Raw genomic sequence first — 20,460 nt, forward strand, 5'->3', positions numbered from 1 at the left:
CCACCCGTCTGCCTTATTTGTTTTTTCGTTTTGTTTTTCAGACAGGGTTTCTGTTTGTTGCTCTACCTGTCCTGGAACTTCTCTGTAGACCAAGCTGGCCTTAAACTCGGAGAGATCCACCTGCCTCTGCCTCCGGAGTGCTGGGATTAAAAGAGTACACACCTTAAAGTCAGTATAGAGACACCCTATCTCAAAAAAAAAAAAAGTGTGTATACCATCATATCTGGTCAGCTTATTTCTTGGGCACAGAAATCCAAAGATCCTAACTGTATAAAGTGAGGTCATGGCTGCTCCAAGATATGGTTGAGGGGAAGGTTTCTATTGTAGCTCTGAAGCACTGTATGGCCAGAGCACAGGGAGAGAAAGCAGAAGACTGAACAATACCAGCAGAAGGGAGCGGCCGTGAGAGGAGGCCGAGAGGAGGGAACCCAGAGAGGAAGAGAGAGGAAAATAAGAGAGAGAAAGAAAGAGAGAGAGAAAGAGAGAGAGAGAATAATGGAGGACCAAGAGAGAGGGGGGGCCAAGAGAGGAAGATCAAAGAGAGAACCTGTAGAAGGAGCAGCAGGCTGCTTTCCCACCCGGCTCCCACACAGATTGCTTTACACCTGAAACAACAACACACAAATTGTATTCTTTTTTGTTGTTGTTGTTTTGTTTTGTTTTTGTTGTTTTTGTTTTTTTTGAGACAGGGTTTCTTTGTGGTTTTTTGGAGCCTGTCCTGGAACTAGCTCTTGTAGACCAGGCTGGTCTCGAACTCACAGAGATCCACCTGCCTCTGCCTCCCGAGTGCTGGGATTAAAGCCGTGCGCCACCACCGCCCGGCCAAATTGTATTCTTTTAAACACTGCTTTGGCCCATTAGCTTCATCCTCTTATTGGCTAATTCTCACATCTTGATTAACCCATTTCTAATAATCTGTGTAGCACCACGAGGTGGTGGCTTACCGGGAAGGATCTTAACCTGCATCCATCTTGGAGAGGAGAGCTATAGCATCTAACTTACTTCCCTTCCTCCCAGCATTCTGTTCTGTCTTCCCCGCCTACCTATGTTCTGACCTATCAGGCCAAGCAGTTTTCTTTATTAATTAATCAATGAAACAACAGATAGATAGATAGAAGACCCACCTACATCAAGAACCATGGCCAAAACGGCGGGATTACATAGGAATGAGAAACTGGGGGGGGGGAGAAACTCCTGATCTGGAGACATTTAGGTAGGGGGCAGGCTGGGAAGAGCAGGCAAGAGTCAATGGTGTGAGCTGTGATCCTCTGAGAAGGCCCGGAGGAGGCCAGACGCACTTTGGTGTGCTAATGGGCAGCACAGACAGCCATTTGTCTCTACTTTTTCTTTTTTTCCTTCCTTCCTTTCTTTTGTGGGGGTAGGAGGGTTTGAGACTAGATTTCCTGCCCTCACTGTCCTGAAACTCACTTTGTAGACCAGGCTGGCCTCAAAACTCACGGAGATCTACCTGCCTCTGCCTCCTGAGTGCTGGGATCAAAGCCACCACCGCCCAGCTGCCCCTACTTTCCTTGGATCTGACACTGAGTAAGGTTTACGTTGATGTTTTTGGTTTTTTTTTTTTTTTCAAAGAATGGGACAGGAAAAAAGTAAATGGAGCACACACATACACACAACACACACACACACACACGGCACTCTTTGATTTATAATATGGGTATCTCCTGATACACTTGTTTGTGATAAATAGTATAGCTAAAAAAATATGCATTTAAGCTAGGTGTGGTGTAAGCCTAGCACTGAACAGGCAGGAGGATTGCCATGACCTTAAGGACAACCTGGGTTATACAGTGAGTACCAAAGCTAGCTTAGGATGTACAACAGCAAGTATCTGCCTCAAAAAAAGGGAGGGGGGAGAAAGAAAGAAAAATAAATACACCTAGCCACAACACAGCCCAGAGTGGAGTACCATGGGTTCCCCCATGACCACATGACTGGCTCTATGTGCTGTGGGTCACTGCCCCTGCCCAGCATCAAGGGAATACTGCTCCACATACCATTAGCTAGGAAGATCAAAATTCCACTGAATGTGTTTTGATTTCACACTGGAATCCTCATTAGTTGAGGGCCATCTGCATACACCTCCAGCTTAAAAGTCAGAGGACAGATCTAATTCCCTAAAACCACAGCCTGTACAGAATCAAGGTGATTTTGAACTGCCAAATCATTTTCTGTAGCTAAAATTCAGATTACAAAAACATCAGATGGCTTAGAGGCGCACACATCAACTATGAAGTTGTGCTTCTCAACTGTGTTTAGGGAAGCTACCGTTACATTCCACATACCACTAAAACCCAGTGACTTTTCTCCAAGAATCCCTAGAGGTGTCAGACTGTAACTTGAAAACCACAGTTAGAAAGGAAGTTTGCAAAACCTTCGTTTCTGTCATCTTACTGACATGCTCCTAAGTGTGTGGGTATGATTCAAGATAGACTTCCTTACCAAGGGCTTTAGCTCAATATTTGGTCGCACAGATCTAGTTCCCTGGTTACATACGCTCTCCAGCATTTCCCATTACACAAGGCTGTTTTACAATCCTCTTATTTGTAACCCACTTTACGGTCCACACAATGTCGTTACAAGCATGTTCCCATTAGGTCCCTAGGACTTCAATGTGAGACAGGCATGGGCAATCGGTATTTTCCAGATGGTTTCCTGGGCCAATTAAATGACCACAGCAGGGAGGGGTTGTTTTTTGTGTGCACACTACACTTAACTGTCTCGCAGACGGTATTGTTTCCAAGCTCAAACTTTTTGTAGACTAGACAGTCTCGGGAGGAAAGCAATGGGATATATACTTATGTCCTCTGAAAGTGTAAATCAAAACCTCAAGTGGAGGGGCTGAAAAGATGGCTCAGCGGTTAAGATCATGCAGGGCCAGACGACCGGAATTCCGTTCCAAGGATCCACGATGGGCAGCTCACAACCGCATTTAACTTCAGCTCCAGAGGGATCCATCGCTACTGGCCGCATATGCACATACCATTCGGACAGATAAATTTAAAATAAGACAATTAAAAAAAAATACAAAAACCCAACAACACCCTGAAGTATTTGAAATTATGACATCATTTAAATGTGTTAGATGAAAGCCCAATACTCTGTGTTGCCCAGGACGGTGGTCTCAAGCTGGGAGATCTTCCTTTCGTTCTAGAGCCCCAGTTCTACCCATCAACCCACCCCGAAGGAGGACTTGGTTAGTAGAATCCAACGTAGTGGTGAAGACTTCTTTGGCTCCTCCGCAGTCTGTCTGTTCTCTCAGGCCTCTTGGGGCGTGGCAGAATTCTGAGCAGCGATTACACTCCGACTCCCCACTTCCCGAGAACCGGGAGACCGGGGGGCTCAACCAGCTGCAGACTAGGGCGGAGACCCGCAAGCGGTCGGGAGCCGGCAAAATAAACCCAATGGCCCCGCCCAGCCGCGGACGAGGTTTAGACAGACTCAGGGCAGTAAGGCTCCCACTCCTACCCCTCCTGGGACGGAACCTGCACGTGTGCCTAATTTAACCCCACTCAAGGGCACTGGGGATTAGGATGGGTTTTATTGCAAACCAGACGAGAGGGTTGAAAAGAGGCCCTGGAGATCTTTCTAGAGTCTAGACTTAAGAGCGGTGGATCTGGATGCTTGTTAGAATTTGATTCTGGGTCTCACACCCAGCAGCGTGAGAACCAGGAATCTCCCATGTTTCAGTCACTCCAGGTAACTGAGATAAGTGGATGTGTCCTCTGGCTTTAGGGCCAGAATGGGGATTGCAGCCTGGAGCGAACTGGCAGGAGCTACCGGGCCCAATCTGATGTAAACTCAGTTGTACCCCTTCCCCCCATTTTTTCTTTCCCCTCCTGCTGTCTTTTCAGGGCATGGTTTAATCAGTACCAGGCAAGCTGGCAGACAATCCATTCACATAAGTTGGGCTGAAAACATCTTTCCCAGAACACCAAGGAACCCTATCCAACAACCCCACATCAAAGTTCCACTCCCAGGCCTGACCCTTGCAGGATATTGCCTCAGCTTGCAGAATTTGGAGAGAGCTAGGCCCATTTCCATCTCCAGAACGGTCTGGGTGGATGCCCAGATACACTTTGCTATGTATGCGATCGTGAGGGTCTCGCTGTCGTGACTATAAACTCCCCCATGGATGTGAACTTGTGGAGCTGGGAGGGGCAGTGTGACCCAGTGTGTTGGCTTCTGGCTCAAGTTGAGGCACGTTCAGTATCAGACAGTGGCCTCGGTCCAGGGCAGCTGGATCGTGTGTCCAGTCAGTCACTTGCAAAGGCCTTGGATGGAGAAACAGACACTCCCTTTTTGGGATAAGCAAAGCTTAGGTGGTAGAGGCACTCACAAACCCCTACAAAGTCTTCCCGGGACAAAACCTGTATGTAAGCCAGCTTGTTCCAGTGGGTAGAGAAACGAGGGGGCTTCAGACACTATGGCCTAGCTGCTTTTCAGAATCCCCTCAGACCACACACAGCTCAACTGAGCTGTCCCCCAGGAGTGCTCTGCTGGCTGAGGGTGGCTGTTCTCTGTCCTGCTCCAGTGGCTATCATCCTCCTCATTCCCTCCCAAGCCACTGCCCTTCTGTATCTACCCCATCCCTGGTAGGCTGGTCTCAAAACCTCAAGGCTGCAAATCTTTCTGAGAAAGCCAGGAAGACAGCTGGGAGTTCCAGCCTCGAGGGGCAGTTCCAACACTCCCTCCTGGCCCCAGATGTAAAGGAACAGCTGTGGGGGTGGCAGCAGGCCCAACTGGCAGTAGAACAGGGCCTGGAAGGTGGAGAATAAAGGCCAGGGAGCCAAGCAAATGGCAGGGCTGAAGATTCAAGGGACCTGGGAAAGAAACAGTCTCATTCCCTGGACCAGTGACTAGCTGACAGGACTTGCCAAATCCCTCCAGTGCGGTCCTCCAGCCCTGGCAAACTATACATCTGCACTCATAGGATCCCCACTGTCCCCTTAGAACACGCAATTCCCAGCCCAGAGGGATGACCAAAGGGTGCTGCCACTTCCATTTGGCATCCTTCGCCTCTCCTCCCTTCCTCAGTCAAGATGCCAGCCAGGTTAGGTGTCTGAAGATAAGGCTGATCTAGGTAGGCATTGGTAGCCACTCTGCCAGGGTGGTCATGCTCACCTGGGCACCATCTCAATAAAAAGATTATTTGCCAAAATGACTGTGTCCTACTATAACTTAGGTCTGTGCAATATCACACTCCCAGAAATATTCTCCCCAACCTAGAAAGACACAGAGCCTCACAAGTGCTTCCATTTTAGGAAAAAAAATATTTTAATGGTCCTTTGTAATCTCTTTTCCAGGTGAAGCCCCTTCCAGGCGGAGCTCCCTTGTCAATGCCCTTCCCATGCCTGCTGGGAGGTAGCAACCCCTCTGGAGGAAACCCTCCCACTCTTGATGCCTCCATCCTCCTGGGAGGTCAGCTCTAGATCGGGGCCTTAACAGGCCAATTTTAGTAAAAAGTGGACAGAACACTGCACTGTGTCCCTTTCGTGAACGCCATGGGACCAGCCCACAGCATTTTTCTACCTCTTCATCATTAAATAGTATGTTAAATAATCTCTTGTTGCTGGGGCCAGGCATGTTGGCACACACCTTTACTCCCCCAACACTTGGGAGGCAGAGGCAGGTGGATCTCTGTGAGTTCAAGGCCAACCTGGTCTACACAATGAGTTCCAGGAAAGCCAGGGCTACACAGTCAGACCCTGTCTCAAAAACAAAACAAACAAAAGAAACAACAATAACAAAAAAACTAAACAAAAAGGACAGACAAACAAAATCCAAACAAACAAAAAAAAAAGAACCCCAGAAAACCAAACCTCTTTGTGCTGGCAGACAGGGGGTGCCACAGCAGCAAGTCCCCTGCCTCGGCCAGGCTCCTGTGGTCTCAGTGTGTCCACCCTGTCTGGACTTAGATTCCACCAGAGTAATCAGAGACATAGCCTCTCCTGAGACCTGGCCCGTCCCGGAACACCCTCCGAGGGTGAGTTCAAGTGAGTTGCACTGGCACCAGGCATCCCAAAGCCGTAGACGGGGGCCATTCAGATGGCAAAGCTGGGAACTGACGTGTTACAGCTCTCATCCAAGTCAGAAGTACGTGAGGTTCTTGACAGCTCCCATCTCTAGCATCCGCTTGATGGCTAGGGCCTCTTGGGAGACATTGTGCCCTGAACCCTGTGGAGACAGCCGAGGAAGTAAGTGAGAGGCCCCAGGTAGCTCTGTCTTCAGAAAGGTCTCCTCCCCGTTTCCTTGACCCCTCACTTCTTGGGAGTTTTCTTCCTTACGTGGCTCTCAGAAAGGAGACAGAAATCATATGGCGAATGCGGAGGGTGCCAGCTGGGGTGTCCAGATGCCTAGGTCCCATTCTGACACCAAATGACCATATCCTGAAACCACTCTCTGTCCCCACGCTGTCCCTCACCTAGCATCCCGCTAGCTGTGCAGTCCCCTAGCTCACTGGGCTCCCAGCAGGGCTGCTCACCGCCATAGACTTAAGTGTGATCTGTTCGTAGTAGTGGATGGTCTGCTTCTTGTTGTAGGCATCGGGGTAGCCAAAGCCAGCGATGTGCACTAAGTCGCAGAGGTGTAGGGCCAAGGTGATGGCTAGCAGACCTGTAGTTGGCTTCTAGGGACAGAACAGGAGGGCATTTGAAGGAGCCCCAATCCCGTCCTCCTCCACCAACCCCTCACACAAACCCTCACACACCAGGGCACCAGCTGAGCATCTGAGTGGAGCGAATGCAGTCGAGGAAGTGATTTACTACTCTACGAAATCCTAAACTTTGTGCCATGCAGGAGTCAGAATCTTGGCCTCGTGTATTCTAGGCAAGTATCTGCACCCCTGATTATTAAGGTTTAATTTTAGAGATTTAACTATTTATTATTTTTATGTGTATGCGCCTGCTTGAGCTATGTACACCATATGCTTGTAGACACTTCCACGGGCTGGAAGAAGGCACTGGGTTCTCTGGAACTAGAGTTCCAGGTGGTGGTGAACTGCTCAAAGTGGGTGCATGTAACTAAACCTCTGCAGAAGCAGCGAGTGTCCTGAACTTCTAAGCTACCTCCTGGGCTCCTAAGTTTTAAATTTAAATTGTTATATGTCTAGTGGCTACTGTGGTTATCTTGTCAAACTGCTTAGATTGAGACGTACCTAGGAAAGTACACTTCTAGGGGTGTCTGTAAAGGACAGAAGGATTAACTAAAGCATGAAGACCCACCCAAAGGTGGGTGGCATCATGCCATAGGTAAGGGACCTGAAGGTATTTTCTCTCTGCTTCCCTTCTCTTTGGCCACATGTGAGTGTTCCATTCCACCATGCCCTCCCACCATGACTGACTAAAACCTCTGAGAGCGTGAGCAAAATTAATCTTTCCATTTGGAAGTTGCTGATATCACAGCAGCATGATAGATAACACAACTCCACAGATCTGGGTCTCCAGGGAGGATCAGGGCAGTCAGGATGACAACAGTGACAATCACCACAATCAAATCTGTTGCGGAGTGCTTACTATGTGTCAAGCATCATGCTGAGTGTAAACATAGTATCATACACGGTCTCCTTCAGCCCCCTTCCAAACACATGTGCACAGACACCATTATCAGCCTTATTTTATAAATGAGGAAACTGGAGCTTGTAAACAACTTGTTCAAAGAGGGGAAGAGAAAAGGGATCTGCCCTCCTCCTGGGACCTGATGGTTCGACACTCGTGGCTGTGTGATCTTTCGTGGGATGATATTCCCCTGCATGAAGCAGGGTCAACAATGCCTTGCCTGCCTGCCCACCTTCCCATTCCCTTCATCCCCAGTTTATCCACAGCAATGGTCAACCTAATATTAGGACTTCAGAAAGCATGCCCTGCTAAACTCCAACAGCCAGCTTCATAGAACATTTCACTGCCCATTCTCCCCGAGAGTCAATTCCTGGACTCCACCAGACCTCTTAAAGTCAACTGTCTTCCATCACCTCTTTCAATTATCTTTGTCCCCACACTGCTTCTTAGTAAGCCTTCTTTTTCACCCTTGTCTTTTAAGACAGGATCTCATGAAGCCCTGGCTGGCTTTGAACTTACTCTGTAGATGAGGCTAACTTTGAAATCCTACCTCTGCGTCTCAAGGGCTGGGATTACAGTCATCTACTACTACACTTGGGCACGCCTGCCACTTTAAGCACCCTGTGCTCTCTCATCCAGTTTGTGGTCCTGCAGAATCACATGGCCATCATTTCCTCACCAGCTCTGCTCCATATAGTCATCAATCACACTGCCCCTCCTCCTGGCATTCTCTGTATTAAATAAGTATAGCACAACTGCCCATTCCTCCAAGCAGGCAACCTAGAACTGCTTATTCCGCTACACACCATCTCTTTAGAGCAGGGGGCACAGCTTATCCTCCAAGCATGTGGGCTCAGGCTCACCACTAGACAATCGGTCTGCAGGCATTCAGTGCATGATGTTGAATAACATAGATAGTCAAGAATAAGCATTTATTTATAATTTGGCTAATATTAGCTGAGTATAGTGGCTCAAACTTGTAATCCCAGCACTTGGGATGATTACCATGATTTTGAGGCTAGTCTGTCTCAAGAAAACTAACAAAACAGCAAGGGGCAAATAGTGGTAGAGCAGCCGCTGTGTTCCAACTTTATTATCTTCTTCAGTCCTGCCATAGACTTCAGAGGTCAGCACAGATATTATCCTCACCATGCAGATAAACAATTGAAATCTCCCAGTACTAGACCTGCCTGATAAGCACAGCAAGTGGAATATTCCTGCCGCTGCCTGCTGGTGACCTCCTGCTGTCTCACATGCCCCCATGAGAAAGACACATGGAAATATTGTCTGTAAAGCTACAATACGGGGTAAACCCTGCCAGCTGTGGACTACCAGGAAACAGAGTGCTGAAATCAAAGCTGTGACAACTCCCAAAACTGGATCACCACCCCCATGACACTCAAGACAGACTGCTGAAGCTTAGTCTCCACTCACTCCATCAGGTCAGTGTGTTCCAAGATAAGATTGCAGGCTAAGAGTTAACAGTAACTACACTGACTCAAGCTGTTCTCAGAGATAGGGCCAGGGAGTGAGTATGCCAGCAGCTCCTAGCATACAGATTCTGACCAGAACCTGCCAAAGGCATCTTAAAGTCCATCACCCAGGTCCAATCCAGACCTTTCTCTACTCCTCCTTTCAGGGTGCCCCAATTCTCCAGAGTACACTCTGTCCTTCAGGGCTTCACGCTACGAAACCTATCTGCAAAGGTCACACGCAAGCTGCACCCATGATCGTTCCACCCTTCCAAGCTCCTCCTCACTCCTCCACCCATGTCCCCAATCTCCTCCTAGCTTGGTCTCCCAGCTTCTCTCACCTGCTTGACCTTCCGTGCCTGTTGCTGTATAGGCAGGCTCAGGAGCTTGTCTGCTGCAATCTCCATAAAGAAGGGGTTGAGAATCCGAATCTGTTTGGGGTTGACGTCCCAGATGAGGGGCGGCTGTTTCCAGAACCCTTTTCGTACCTATGGCGCAGGGTCAGAAGGGAGAGACAGAATTAGGTGAAGAGCTGTTCCTCAACTCTAACCCAGCTGGTGCCTTCAGGCAGAGGACAGGGCCCAAGTCAAGGTTGACACCTCAGGCATGCAGATTCCTCAGAACTGAGGTAAGACTTGTGCCAGAGATGAGAGACCAGGAACGAAGGGTAATACCATGTGCAGAGTGTGGGGTCTGATCACTACCTGTTTCAGAGATATGCGGACAAGAAGGGGCCTGCGCCTTAGGCTCTCTACATACTGGGCAAAAATGCCAGATCAGACAGTTCAGTCTTCAACCAGACAGCCAAGTGAGGGAGTGGGCTCTTTGTGGGGACCATCAGGAAAGGCACAAAATGTTGACTGTTCCAAGGTAACTGTGAAACAGCTCCCCTGTTCCCGGGCTTCTCATACATCCTGACTGTGCTCCTATTCCAGGCAACCCTCAAGCCCAGAGGGCCTCTGGCTGCCGCCCCAACTCCTACAGGTTCTTGAGGTATAATGCAGGGCAGCTTATCAGCAGCCCTACAAAACAATTCCCTTGGCAAGAAGCCCAAGGCTCCGGCTGTCAAGAGCCTGATTCGCCTGTCCTTTCACCAACTTTTGAGGATCATCACACAGCACTCTGGGACATGATGCTCTGACTCGGATAACGTTCCAAAAACCCTATCATTTCCCCATCTGTCCCAATTTACCCGCTTCTTATCACTCAAGATGGTCTCAATCCAGTGGAAGTCCATTGCCTTGAAAGCTACCAGGACCAAGAGCGTGTCTGGGTTGTTTTCTATTTTGGGGTCGAAGTGGGCTGACTCAGGGTAGAAGAGACGTATGGAGGTCTTGGAGCCCACGTCTCCCTCGTAACCAGCCACGGGAGCATTGTTCAATCTGGGCCAGGGAAAGAAGATCCATTACTAGAATGTCAAGCCTTTTGGGAGCCCCCTGTTTGGGACATCCTGAACCCAAAAAGAAGGAGGGACGGTCACACACCTGATTACCACATCATACTTGTTGATGACACTTCCCAGGGAGCTGTTCCGCAATCGGTGCCCATTTCCCACCACAACACAGCGACGACACTCAAGGCTGCAGCGGGAACAGGAGGTGTCAAACCCAGAAGTGGCCCCTGCTCTGCAGGATCTGCCTGGAGGTCACCTCGGGTCAGTCCTCAGTCCCTGATCTGCATGAATCAGGCATGCTAAATGGCCCTGCTAATGGTCCTACTGACCTTGAAGTCCTGAGCCTCAAAGTGAAATACAAACAAGCCACGCATGGCAAAGAGCTAATGAGAGGAGGAAAGGCACACGGGAGTACAGCAAGAAACCCCAGGACCAGGGCTGGGTAAGGTGGCACAGACCTGTCATCTCAGCACTTCTGGAAGTGCCAGAAGAAAGGTGCAGAATTCAAATCCATCCTGTGCTACATAAAGGGGCAAAAATAAAAAGGAAGACTAGAGAGAAGGGAGGGAGGAGAAACCCTAGGACACAGCTCCCTTGCCTGTTGCCCAGGTCTGTCTGTTGCCATGGTAATACCTTCAGCAGCTTCTGCCTACTCTGACATGTAGATGCTCAGGCTAGGTTGCTGTGGTTTTAGAGTACCTATAGCTCCTGGAGGCAGGCAGGCTAGGGAGGGTCAAATTAGCCACAGTGAACCAGTGATCAAAGGCTGCTTGGCATGGCACTAACCAAGATGATTTCACGCCAGAGCAGGGAAAGATGAAGATGCCCAGACTACAAGGAGAATACTTCCTTACCTCTGTATGCTATCAGGTATGGCATAGTTAGTAATGGCCAACACCCGGAGAAGAAGGTCTTCTACAAAAAGAATGAACAGAAGAAACGGAGACTATGGTCATCAGCATTCTAAAGGCTGCTTCCACTCCACTTCCCAGATTTTCTCTCCTTGACATAGTTACCCGGGTCTCAGCAAAAGAACCTAGGCATGGAGCCAGTGGGGAGAAGTGCCCAACAGTGATGTTCACATGCACAGGACTTGAGTAGGGCAACTCATTAGTTTACCACTTCCTTTGGTCCCACAGAAAACTCAAAGGCAATGAGCTACTATCCACCGAACTGACCAATAACTTACCACTCCCTTTGGTACCAAAGGGCAATTCATAGGCGGATGGTGTCTTTACCCAGAAATAATCCTTCAGCTGCAGGAAGATGGGCTGTTCCCTAGAACGGCTATATAGGGTAGGGGTGAGAAAGAGATTAATCTGATTGAACGAGGTCAGGCCTCTGACTATTATGTGACCTTTGTCCTTCCAGCTTCATCCACCCTCCAGCCAGTTAGCAACGAGTCAAAACACCCTCAGTCCTGCACTTCCCATGCCCTGTCCCGCCACCAGGTGCTTACTTGCCAAAAATCTTAGAGGCCTGCCTCTCTGCCTCACCCTGGAAGCACGGCTCTTTCTTCTCTGAGATGGGGAAATAAAAGCTGGAGAGAGAAAGAAGAGTCAGGAGGCCCCTTCAACTAAGGTCCTGAGGCCAGCATCCCAGACAGGGTCCACCTCCCTGCTGATGGCACAAAGGTCCTATGGTACTAGAGACGGACGTACAGAGTTAGCATCTCCATCTCCTCAGCCCAAGTTCTTCTCTAAACCCAAACCACAGAGATCCTTCTGCCCTAACATTTTGTCTGTGGGAGATGGCAGAAACCACCGGGATTCCCACCCCCACCCATCCCACCACCCTCATGCTAGGACTCTGAGCTAGGAGCTGAAGAGAAGAGGTCAGGCCAAGGGTCTCAAAAGTCTCCTGCCTTGTTAGGCACCCTGCTTCTGTGCCAGCCCATCTCTGGAAAGAACAGTGGATGGACACAGAAAGTGTACTCACAGTTCAAAGTACTTGTCTTCTCGGGAGATGGAGTACCACACCATGACCACGACAAGGACCAGAGCCAGCATGGCCAGAAACTTCCAGCCTGTAAGGTACATGCACAGAGGAGCTGGAAGCAGAGCCAGGAAGGGACAGTCCCAAGCCGCCTCTTTCTTTGTCCATCCTGGGCCCCTCCACCCCCAGCACAGCAGACAGACCCTAGCCAAGGACTGGGATCTAAGCATTTCTGCTGTCAGGATGAAGAGAGGGTCCCTGGCTCCCAGTGTGACAGTCTACCCGCTCTGAGGGTTTCACAAGATGTTGCTAAGGATGACTGCTGGACCCTCCAGTGTGGGGGAGCCCCTGGACAACACTCACGGGACTTGCTGGTCATGTTTCTCAGCAGATAGCAGGGTTCCTGAGGAGAAGTGTCATCCCGGCTGCCTCGGGCCACCTAGGAGACAAGAGTTCTAGGTGATCAGTCCAGGCTCCACCTACAGCCCCCACCTAGACACTAGAGCAGATCACACCCCTTGTCTGACCCTTCCCTCCCGCAGGAGCACAAAGCCACTCCCCTTGGGCAGCCAGCCCCAGGTGACCTTCCTCCTCAACTGCAAAGCGCAAACAGCAATGTGAGGGATCTAGGTGGAGCCCTGCTACAGGAAGGGGAACTGAGGTCCCAGCCCTCTTTCAGTTCCCATGCCAGATTTACTGACACCCCATCTCCAGTGTGATTCTCCAGCATTTTGACTCAGAAAGAATCAGTCTGGGGGATAAGAAGGTGCATCCACCATTTCTGACACAAAAGTTAACTATGCCAGATTTTGATTGGTACTTGATCCAGCTGAAGGTCATTTCGTCTGAGGCCACTGCTGCCTCTGCCCCCATTAGCAATCTCTGCAGACCTCAACCAGCCAGACACACTAGGACAGATACTGAGAATAAGAATGGGGTTATGACAGTCCTCAAGAAACCCTCTTCCCAGCCCTTCCAGACTCTGGGAGTACCCAGGCCTCACCTCCTAAGATGCATGGTAAACTCAGTAAGGAACTCTGGTGCAGGAGAGGAAGGGTCAGGGAGACCCAAGGGTATGGCTTGACAAGGAGTTACTTGGGTTACTTCTCTTGTCAGCGGGCAAAAGCCAGCAAAGTAATACAGGAAGTCAGGAAGCAGTAAAGTGTTCTATGGACCAACTGTAAGCATGGAGGTCGGATGGAAAAGGATCCTGGCAGCCGGAAGCCAAGGAATACTGAGGGTTACAGCTCGGGTGGAAGAATGCTCTGGCAGTCAGAAGCCAGGGAATAGCACAGGTCACAGGGAGCATCGGAGCTTACAGCCCTGCTCTAGGGAAAGGTTTCCCAATGTAACAGCTCTGCTCTAGCAGGAAAGGAGTTCCCCAGCGAAGTTGTTACAGCCCCACTCCTGTGCTCCAGAGTGCAACAACTCAGCTCTGGGAGGGGAAGGTTTCCCCAGCCAAACTGTTAAGCCCTGCTCTGCTGTCTCTGGCTTCCCCAGCGAAGTTGTAATAACTCAGCACTGCTAGGGGAAGGCTAACCCTGCAAAAGTGTTACAGCCCTGCTCTGTCTCTGCTCTGGCAAAAGAAGGTCTTCACCCAAACTTCATTCAAGAGATTTATTGGGATAGAAGAAGCCAGGAGAGCAGGTGCCTCTACCAGAGTGGAAGAAGGGCAGCCACGAACCGACTGACACAGGGCTTATATAGGGTTTCTTAGAAGTAGAGTTTTTCCAGGGAGAAGATTTTCAGGATGGGGATTGGTCAGATTCCAGTCCCTTGAGCTCAGATTGGCTAGATCTCTGCTCAGAGATTGGTTGGTTTTCCTGCCCAAGGATTGGTTCATTTTCCTGCACAGGGATTCATTGATTTTCTTAGTTGCTCAGAGGCAGATTTGGCGCTGGTTTAAGGGTCAAAGTGTGTTTCTTTCACTGGTCTTTTCAGCTTTTAGGCTCTAGTTTTGAGGCTAGGGCACATTCCTTTCACTGGCTCTGATTCTAGGCCCCAAGTGTGTTTCTTTGGCACTGGTTTTAGGGTTAGGGTGTATTTCTTTGGTTCTGGGTTCAAAGCTAAAGCATTTCTTTCACTGGCTCAGGTCTCAGAGCCAGGGTGTGTTTCTTTCACTGGCTCTGGTTTCAGAGCCAGGGTAGGTTTCTTTGGCTGGCCCTTTTTCCCTACACCAACTCCTCTAGGACCATACTGCTAAGAGATCTATGTGGCTTAACAGCCATAGGGAGATGTATAGATGCCAAGTGCCAGCTTCTTCCAGCTTATGTCCCTTCCATCATGTCTTGTTTCTCAAATGGTCAGGAACAGAAAACTCAGAGCCAGGCACTGAACACATGCATTCCACAGACTTGGGCCATCATCAGTTTGGATGGATCCGAGGACATGGACATGCATTTTCACCTACAGAGCAAGCGACTCATGACTGACTGCGAAAGAAAGCAGTAGTCTGTGCTCTCCTGAGGCCAAGTAAAACATCTTGGATTATTTATTGGAGGCAGGATCAACATCTAGAGGAAGTGCTGTCTATCAGAACCATAAATCTAGGATTCTCAATGCAGGCCTATTCTGGTGTCAAGGCTGTGACCCCAAGTGGAGACATTCCCCAGATCCCACTATGAGATCAAGAACCATGACCAAACAAACAAAAATACACCAAGAAATAAAACAAACAAACAAAGCCAACAAAAACCAAAACAATGCAAAAACCCCAAAGAATTGAGTAAGACCCAACCATACAAGATATTTCCTCATTCCTCTGTAGGGTTACTAGTAGCCATCTGCAGAACCCTGGAGGGGATTGAAGATGCCGCCCTCCACAAAAAAAGAAAAAAAGAAAATGGATAATTTTTGTTTTATTTTGTTCTCTCTCGCCCCTTCTCTCTCTCTCCTCTCTCTCTCTCTCTCTCTCTCTCTCTCTCTCTCTCTCTCTCTCTCTCTCTCTCTCTCTCTTCCTGAGAGAGATTCTATAGCCCAGGCTAGCCTACAACTTACTACATAGCTCAAGCTAGCCTCAAATTTGAGTTCCTCCTCTTTCTGCATGCTGAGATTACAGGCAGGTGCTACCACACTGACTCAGCCAAAAGTGAGATTTGTAGTCCTAAATTTCCAGTTAATGTCGCCCTTAATTCTTAACAGCTCTCCTAAAAGTGAACACACCTTCCCTCGCTGCCCACAACAACCTCTTTCCCTCGCTGCCCACAACGACCTCCAAAGCTATTCCTCGTCACATGGGCTTCTTCACCTGCATGGCTGCCTCCCATGGGCTACACAGTGAGACCCTGTCTCAAAAATTAACTACTTAATTAAAAGCATTAAATGGATGAGTCTTCTTTGAGAAACTCACACCAATGCTCTGGGGTGTGTCTTTCTTTGTGAGCACCTCTCTCTAAGCCTTCATGATAAAAGTTATATTCAAGTATCTTTATTAAACCTCAATTTTTCTCCCCCACCAAAAGTTAAAAGCTAAAAGCATTAAATGAATGGCATGTTAGGTGACCATGGAACATCATACATCCTTCTCGGGCCCTCATTTTCTTCAGCTGTCAACATAGGAAGTAAATCAATAGCTAAATCCCTGGTGCTCCAAATGCATTTCTCAGCTCAGCAACACGGGCAGACAGGGACCCGTATCAGCAAAGCGGAGTTGTAGGCCTCCTGCAGATCTACAAAGTCAGAATCCTGAGCCTACATTTAAGTTTGAGAAGCAGTGCTCAGGGAAGAGGTTCTGGATGACAGCTGAACAGGAGAATGGCCTGTTGCTGGAGGGACAAGACAGACCAGCAGGTAAAAGTGTTTGTGGCCAAGCCTGGTGACCTGTGTTCAATGTGCATGGCAGGAGGAGAGAACCAACTTTTTCAAGGTGCCCTCTGTCCTCCATACATGAGTTCTCTCTCTCTCTTCCTCCTTCCTTCCTCTGCTCTCTCCTTCCCCATCTCTCCCTAAAAAAACAAACTAAATAAACATAAAAATAAAACCACTTAAAACTCTTAATGAATATTTGTCTGAGTCCCATATGAAGAAATTCCGGTTTGCTGGTCTAGCCCAGCCCTGGAATGTGCTTACACATGGCAGGTAATTCTAATGTGCAGTCACGGTGGAAAATCACTGGATTAGATAGGCTGCCTCCAAAGACGACTACTTAACCTTTGATGAGCACATTCTGATTCCAGGGGGGATGGGTGAGGTCTGAGGATCTATGATCTTACCAGCTCCCTTGGGTCCTGCTAGGACCACACTTGGAGTTGCAAAATTCCGTATCAGGATTCTTCCTTAACTGTCTCCTCTCCTACCTTCCTTCCTCCAGATTTTTCTAAGGGGGAACTTTTCCAATTAAAACTGGCTACACAATGCAGTCACCTGAGGGGTTTAAAATACCCAGATGTCGAGGTCTGGCCCTCCATGATTTTTATCACATTAGTTAGAGGCCAAGCATCTAAGGAGTAAAAAGGAAAGCAAACAACAAAGTCACCTCCTCTGTGACTCTAGCATGTCAACAAAATGGAAAATTCTGCATAGAACAGGTTCCAGAGTAAATGACAGACAACTACTCAGCCAGACTCTGACACTGACCTTTAGGGAAGAGACTGGCAGTCACTGGTAAGTAGCTTAAAGTGAACCCAAACAACAAGACGGCTACTCCTTCTTTGGCCTCTTTCCCAATGCAGGTCTACACTGGAACACCTTTGTTCCAAATCAGAACCAGAACAGTTCTAAGTAGCCTGGCTCGTCCTAGGGTTTGTTCCAAGGTACCCAACCAAGGATGTACACATCCTACTTCCTTTTCTTGCTGGGCCAAGTCCAGAGGATTATTTGTGTCCCTGGGTACTTCAGGGGCACAGGTCTTCTCAGACTGGTTGCTTCAAGGACAGTCTGTTGACGGGAAGCCTGCAGTTGATCTATCCCACTCCAAGGCTCAGCAGCATCTCCTCTGACCCAGCTGCCAAGGAGAATCACTCATCCAAACTGTTAGACAAAGCTAGCCCACGTCAGAAAAGCTGTCTGCATCGTTGGTATTCTGCCATGAACCAAGGTGTCTCCAGCTTAAAGTGAGCTGATAAACACAGCCAGGGGACTCTCAAAAGGGCAAACAAAGGACACAGGAAGAAACAGTGCCTGCAAAAAGGAGTCCTATTCGATCAATACCCACAAGGGCTGAGCCCACCCAAGGGTCAGCTTAATGACACTTCTGAGAGGAGGCTCTGGGAGTGTGGTATAGTAGTAGTAGTAATAGTGGTGTGTGTGTGTGTGTGCGCGCACAAGCATGTATGTAGTAGTAGTAGGGGGCAGGCAGAAGTCCAAAGCTTGCTGAATGGTTCCATGCTCTTAAACTCTTGAATTTCTGTCCCCTTCAGAGTGTTTGGTTTTGATTTTTTTTGTTGTTGTTTTTTATTTTTGTTGTTGTTGCTTAGATTGAACCCAAGGCTTTTGGCAAGCTAGGTAAGTGCTCTACCATGGAGCCATATCCCTGATGGCTCTCAGTTCTGTAAGCAAAACAAGACAAAAAACCCAGAGCTACCTGCCCTTTTAACACCTTTAGACTCACCCCTCACTTCTCTCTCCAGACACTACCACCTTCCCAGAACCTGATCCAGCCAACTCCCCACCCCTTTGATCTTTCCACCTCTAGTCCCAGTTCTGTTCCTGACCAATAAACACGGCTTCCTTAAAGCAAATATCTATGTTTGCTTCATTCCCCCCACCCAGGCTCTCCTTGCCTCAGGTTTTGCTCCAAAGGCCAAACTTCCACATTCCACTTCTTTACTTCCCACTCCACCTCTTCCTGAGAAATGATACACAGCAAACCCTGTTCTGGCTTAGAACATTCCATCCCAAAACCATCTCAAAAGTCACTCTTATGACCACAATGTTGGCACTGTGTTGCCAGGAACCTACAAGCTCAGGCCTCGTGCACTGCAGGCACATCCAAAGCATGTGTGGTGATTAACACTGTCAACTTGACAGGTTCTAGAATCACCTAGGGCATGTCTGAGTGATCTTTCAGATTAGGGTAATGGGGCAGAAAGCCCAACTATCCCAGAGGCATGGCAGTTCCGCGGACCATGGCCAGGACTGACTAGGATGGAGTCAGTCTCTGCTTCCCCAGTCTGAATGTGGTGTGACCAGTCACTTCTCACCCTGGCTGCCATGCCTTCCCCAGCAAACGGAGAGCCAAAACAAACCCCTCCTTCCTTAAGTCGCTTGTGCCCGGTATTTTGTCATGTCAACTAGGAAAGAAACTAAGAAGCACTGAGTAGCTGTACCAAACACATACACAGAGAACACACATCCTGACTGCCCAGGTTCTTCTACATTAGGGTGCCTCATGTGGTTTAAATGTGAGCCCTCAAGTTCACGCAATGCAAATTTGATCCTGAATGTAGTGGTTTGGGAGATGGAACCTTTAAGAGGTGGGCAGGGCTCAATAGGAGAAAACTTGCCTACCATTCAGTTCTCAGTACTTTGGGCAGGGAGCTCTGCCCCCATGAGTGGTAAGTGCTTTACCACAGGAATGGATTCCATAAGATGGAAATGGAGCCAGTATGAGAAGACAAATTCAGTCTCTTACCTCTCCCCTACTCCCACTCTCTGCCTTCAGTCTGCAGACGAAACAGCCAGAAGACCTCATCTTGGACTTCACACCCTCCAGAACCATGATCCAAATGAACTCATATCCATTATACATAATCCTGGCTACAGAATTTGGTTAGAGCAGCAGAGAACAGACTGAGAATGACCTAGTCTTACCAAGTGGGGTCCCTGCTGTAACAAACACTTGAAAACGTGGAATCACTTTTGGAACTGGGGAGAGGGGAGGCTAGAAGAACCAATACATGTGGGCTAGGAAAAGTCCTGTTAACTGGAGGGGAAACTGGGCTTTCCTATTACACAAGCGTTGTCAGAACTAGAGTAGAGACTATCCTGGTAATAAAGCGGCTGACAGCTTGGCTGAATTGTCTAAAACTTCATGGGAAACAGCAGGCTGAAAGAGGATATTTGGTGGAAGAGACATGTTGGCCACAAAGCACTCAGGGTGCCGTGTGGCTTGACTGTAGCCGGTGAGTTCAAAGACAGGATTTGAAAATGGAATCTATAATTAAAAGGAAACAGAATTTAGGGATTTGAGGGATTCTCAGCCTGGACTCTATAAAGAATTAAATGTTTCATGAGAGGAAAATGTAGGTGTGGCCAAGCAATCATCTGATAAGATTAGTATAGACAGAATGAGGTCTGAGGCTATTCATCAGGACAATGGGACAATGACCCCAAAGGCCCCTTGGAGAATTCTACTGAAGTCCCTCCCATTTCACACCCAGAATGCCAAGCTTAAGAGAAGAAAATAAACGGAAGAGAGGCCAGACCTTGGGGCAGGTTGCCAAAAGCTATGATAAACCTTGATGCCCCACATTCTTGGGCAACCTCCTGCTGCCTCAGCCACTACTCCGGAGCAGCTTGACCCATCCCTCCAAAGGCAGCAGAGGACAAGCAGTGGCAGTGCTCACAGGGTGCCAACTCTGTAGTTATAGCATTTAAGAGCAATGGGACATGACTTGCTCTGTCTGGATTTCAAAGGATGCCATGGCAGCCTGGGCCAGGACATAGGTGGAGCTAGCAAAGAAGACTCTTAAGGAGGCAAAGCCCAGCGAAACTATAGAGTCAGAACACAGCAGAGTCCAAAGAGGCCTAGTGGAACCAAGGAACCCACACGTAGGCAAAGCCTTCCACCGAGACCCCAGAATTGCGGGGCCACCAGAAAAATTATCAGTCTGAGAGCTGAGGGCAAGACCCCAACCTGCCACCCAAACAACACCATGGGGGCAGTGGGTTTGGGTCCCAAGGTCTAACACCTCTCACCACTGTCTAGAAACAGGGCACGGAATTAAGGACAATTATTCTGGAAGGTTTGTTTTCCTTGTAGGGTTTTAGGTACACATGACTAGTTATCAGTCTCTTTTTACCAATTGCTCCTCTTGTCTATCCCACTATTCTAATTCAGAAGTAGCTTATGTAATTTCACAAGCTGGTGACTAAATAATTCAAGGTCAAAAGTGAACCTGCTATGAGAATGAGGAGACATCCCAGA

At 48.6% G+C, this 20,460-nt stretch overlaps 1 protein-coding gene across 2 annotated transcripts in view; it reads right to left on the bottom strand.

Moving 5' to 3' along the window:
* Positions 1–5,277: 5,277 nt before the first annotated feature.
* The window catches only part of St3gal4 (ST3 beta-galactoside alpha-2,3-sialyltransferase 4), a 39,573-nt gene continuing 24,390 nt past the window's right edge, over positions 5,278–20,460 (bottom strand). For both annotated transcript variants that reach the window (XM_057767272.1, XM_057767273.1), the window contains exons 2-11: positions 12,738–12,813; positions 12,378–12,465; positions 11,899–11,979; positions 11,629–11,726; positions 11,294–11,354; positions 10,531–10,626; positions 10,239–10,428; positions 9,388–9,534; positions 6,503–6,646; positions 5,278–6,195 (exon numbers count right to left, since the gene is read on the bottom strand). In XM_057767272.1, the coding sequence (XP_057623255.1) occupies positions 6,109–6,195; positions 6,503–6,646; positions 9,388–9,534; positions 10,239–10,428; positions 10,531–10,626; positions 11,294–11,354; positions 11,629–11,726; positions 11,899–11,979; positions 12,378–12,465; positions 12,738–12,813 (1,068 nt within the window). In that variant the 3' untranslated portion in view covers positions 5,278–6,108. The remainder of the gene's footprint in view (positions 6,196–6,502; positions 6,647–9,387; positions 9,535–10,238; positions 10,429–10,530; positions 10,627–11,293; positions 11,355–11,628; positions 11,727–11,898; positions 11,980–12,377; positions 12,466–12,737; positions 12,814–20,460) is intronic.

Source organism: Chionomys nivalis, chromosome 4 (genome assembly GCF_950005125.1).
Source record: "Chionomys nivalis chromosome 4, mChiNiv1.1, whole genome shotgun sequence".
In the NCBI taxonomy this organism is placed as follows: Eukaryota; Metazoa; Chordata; class Mammalia; order Rodentia; family Cricetidae; genus Chionomys; species Chionomys nivalis.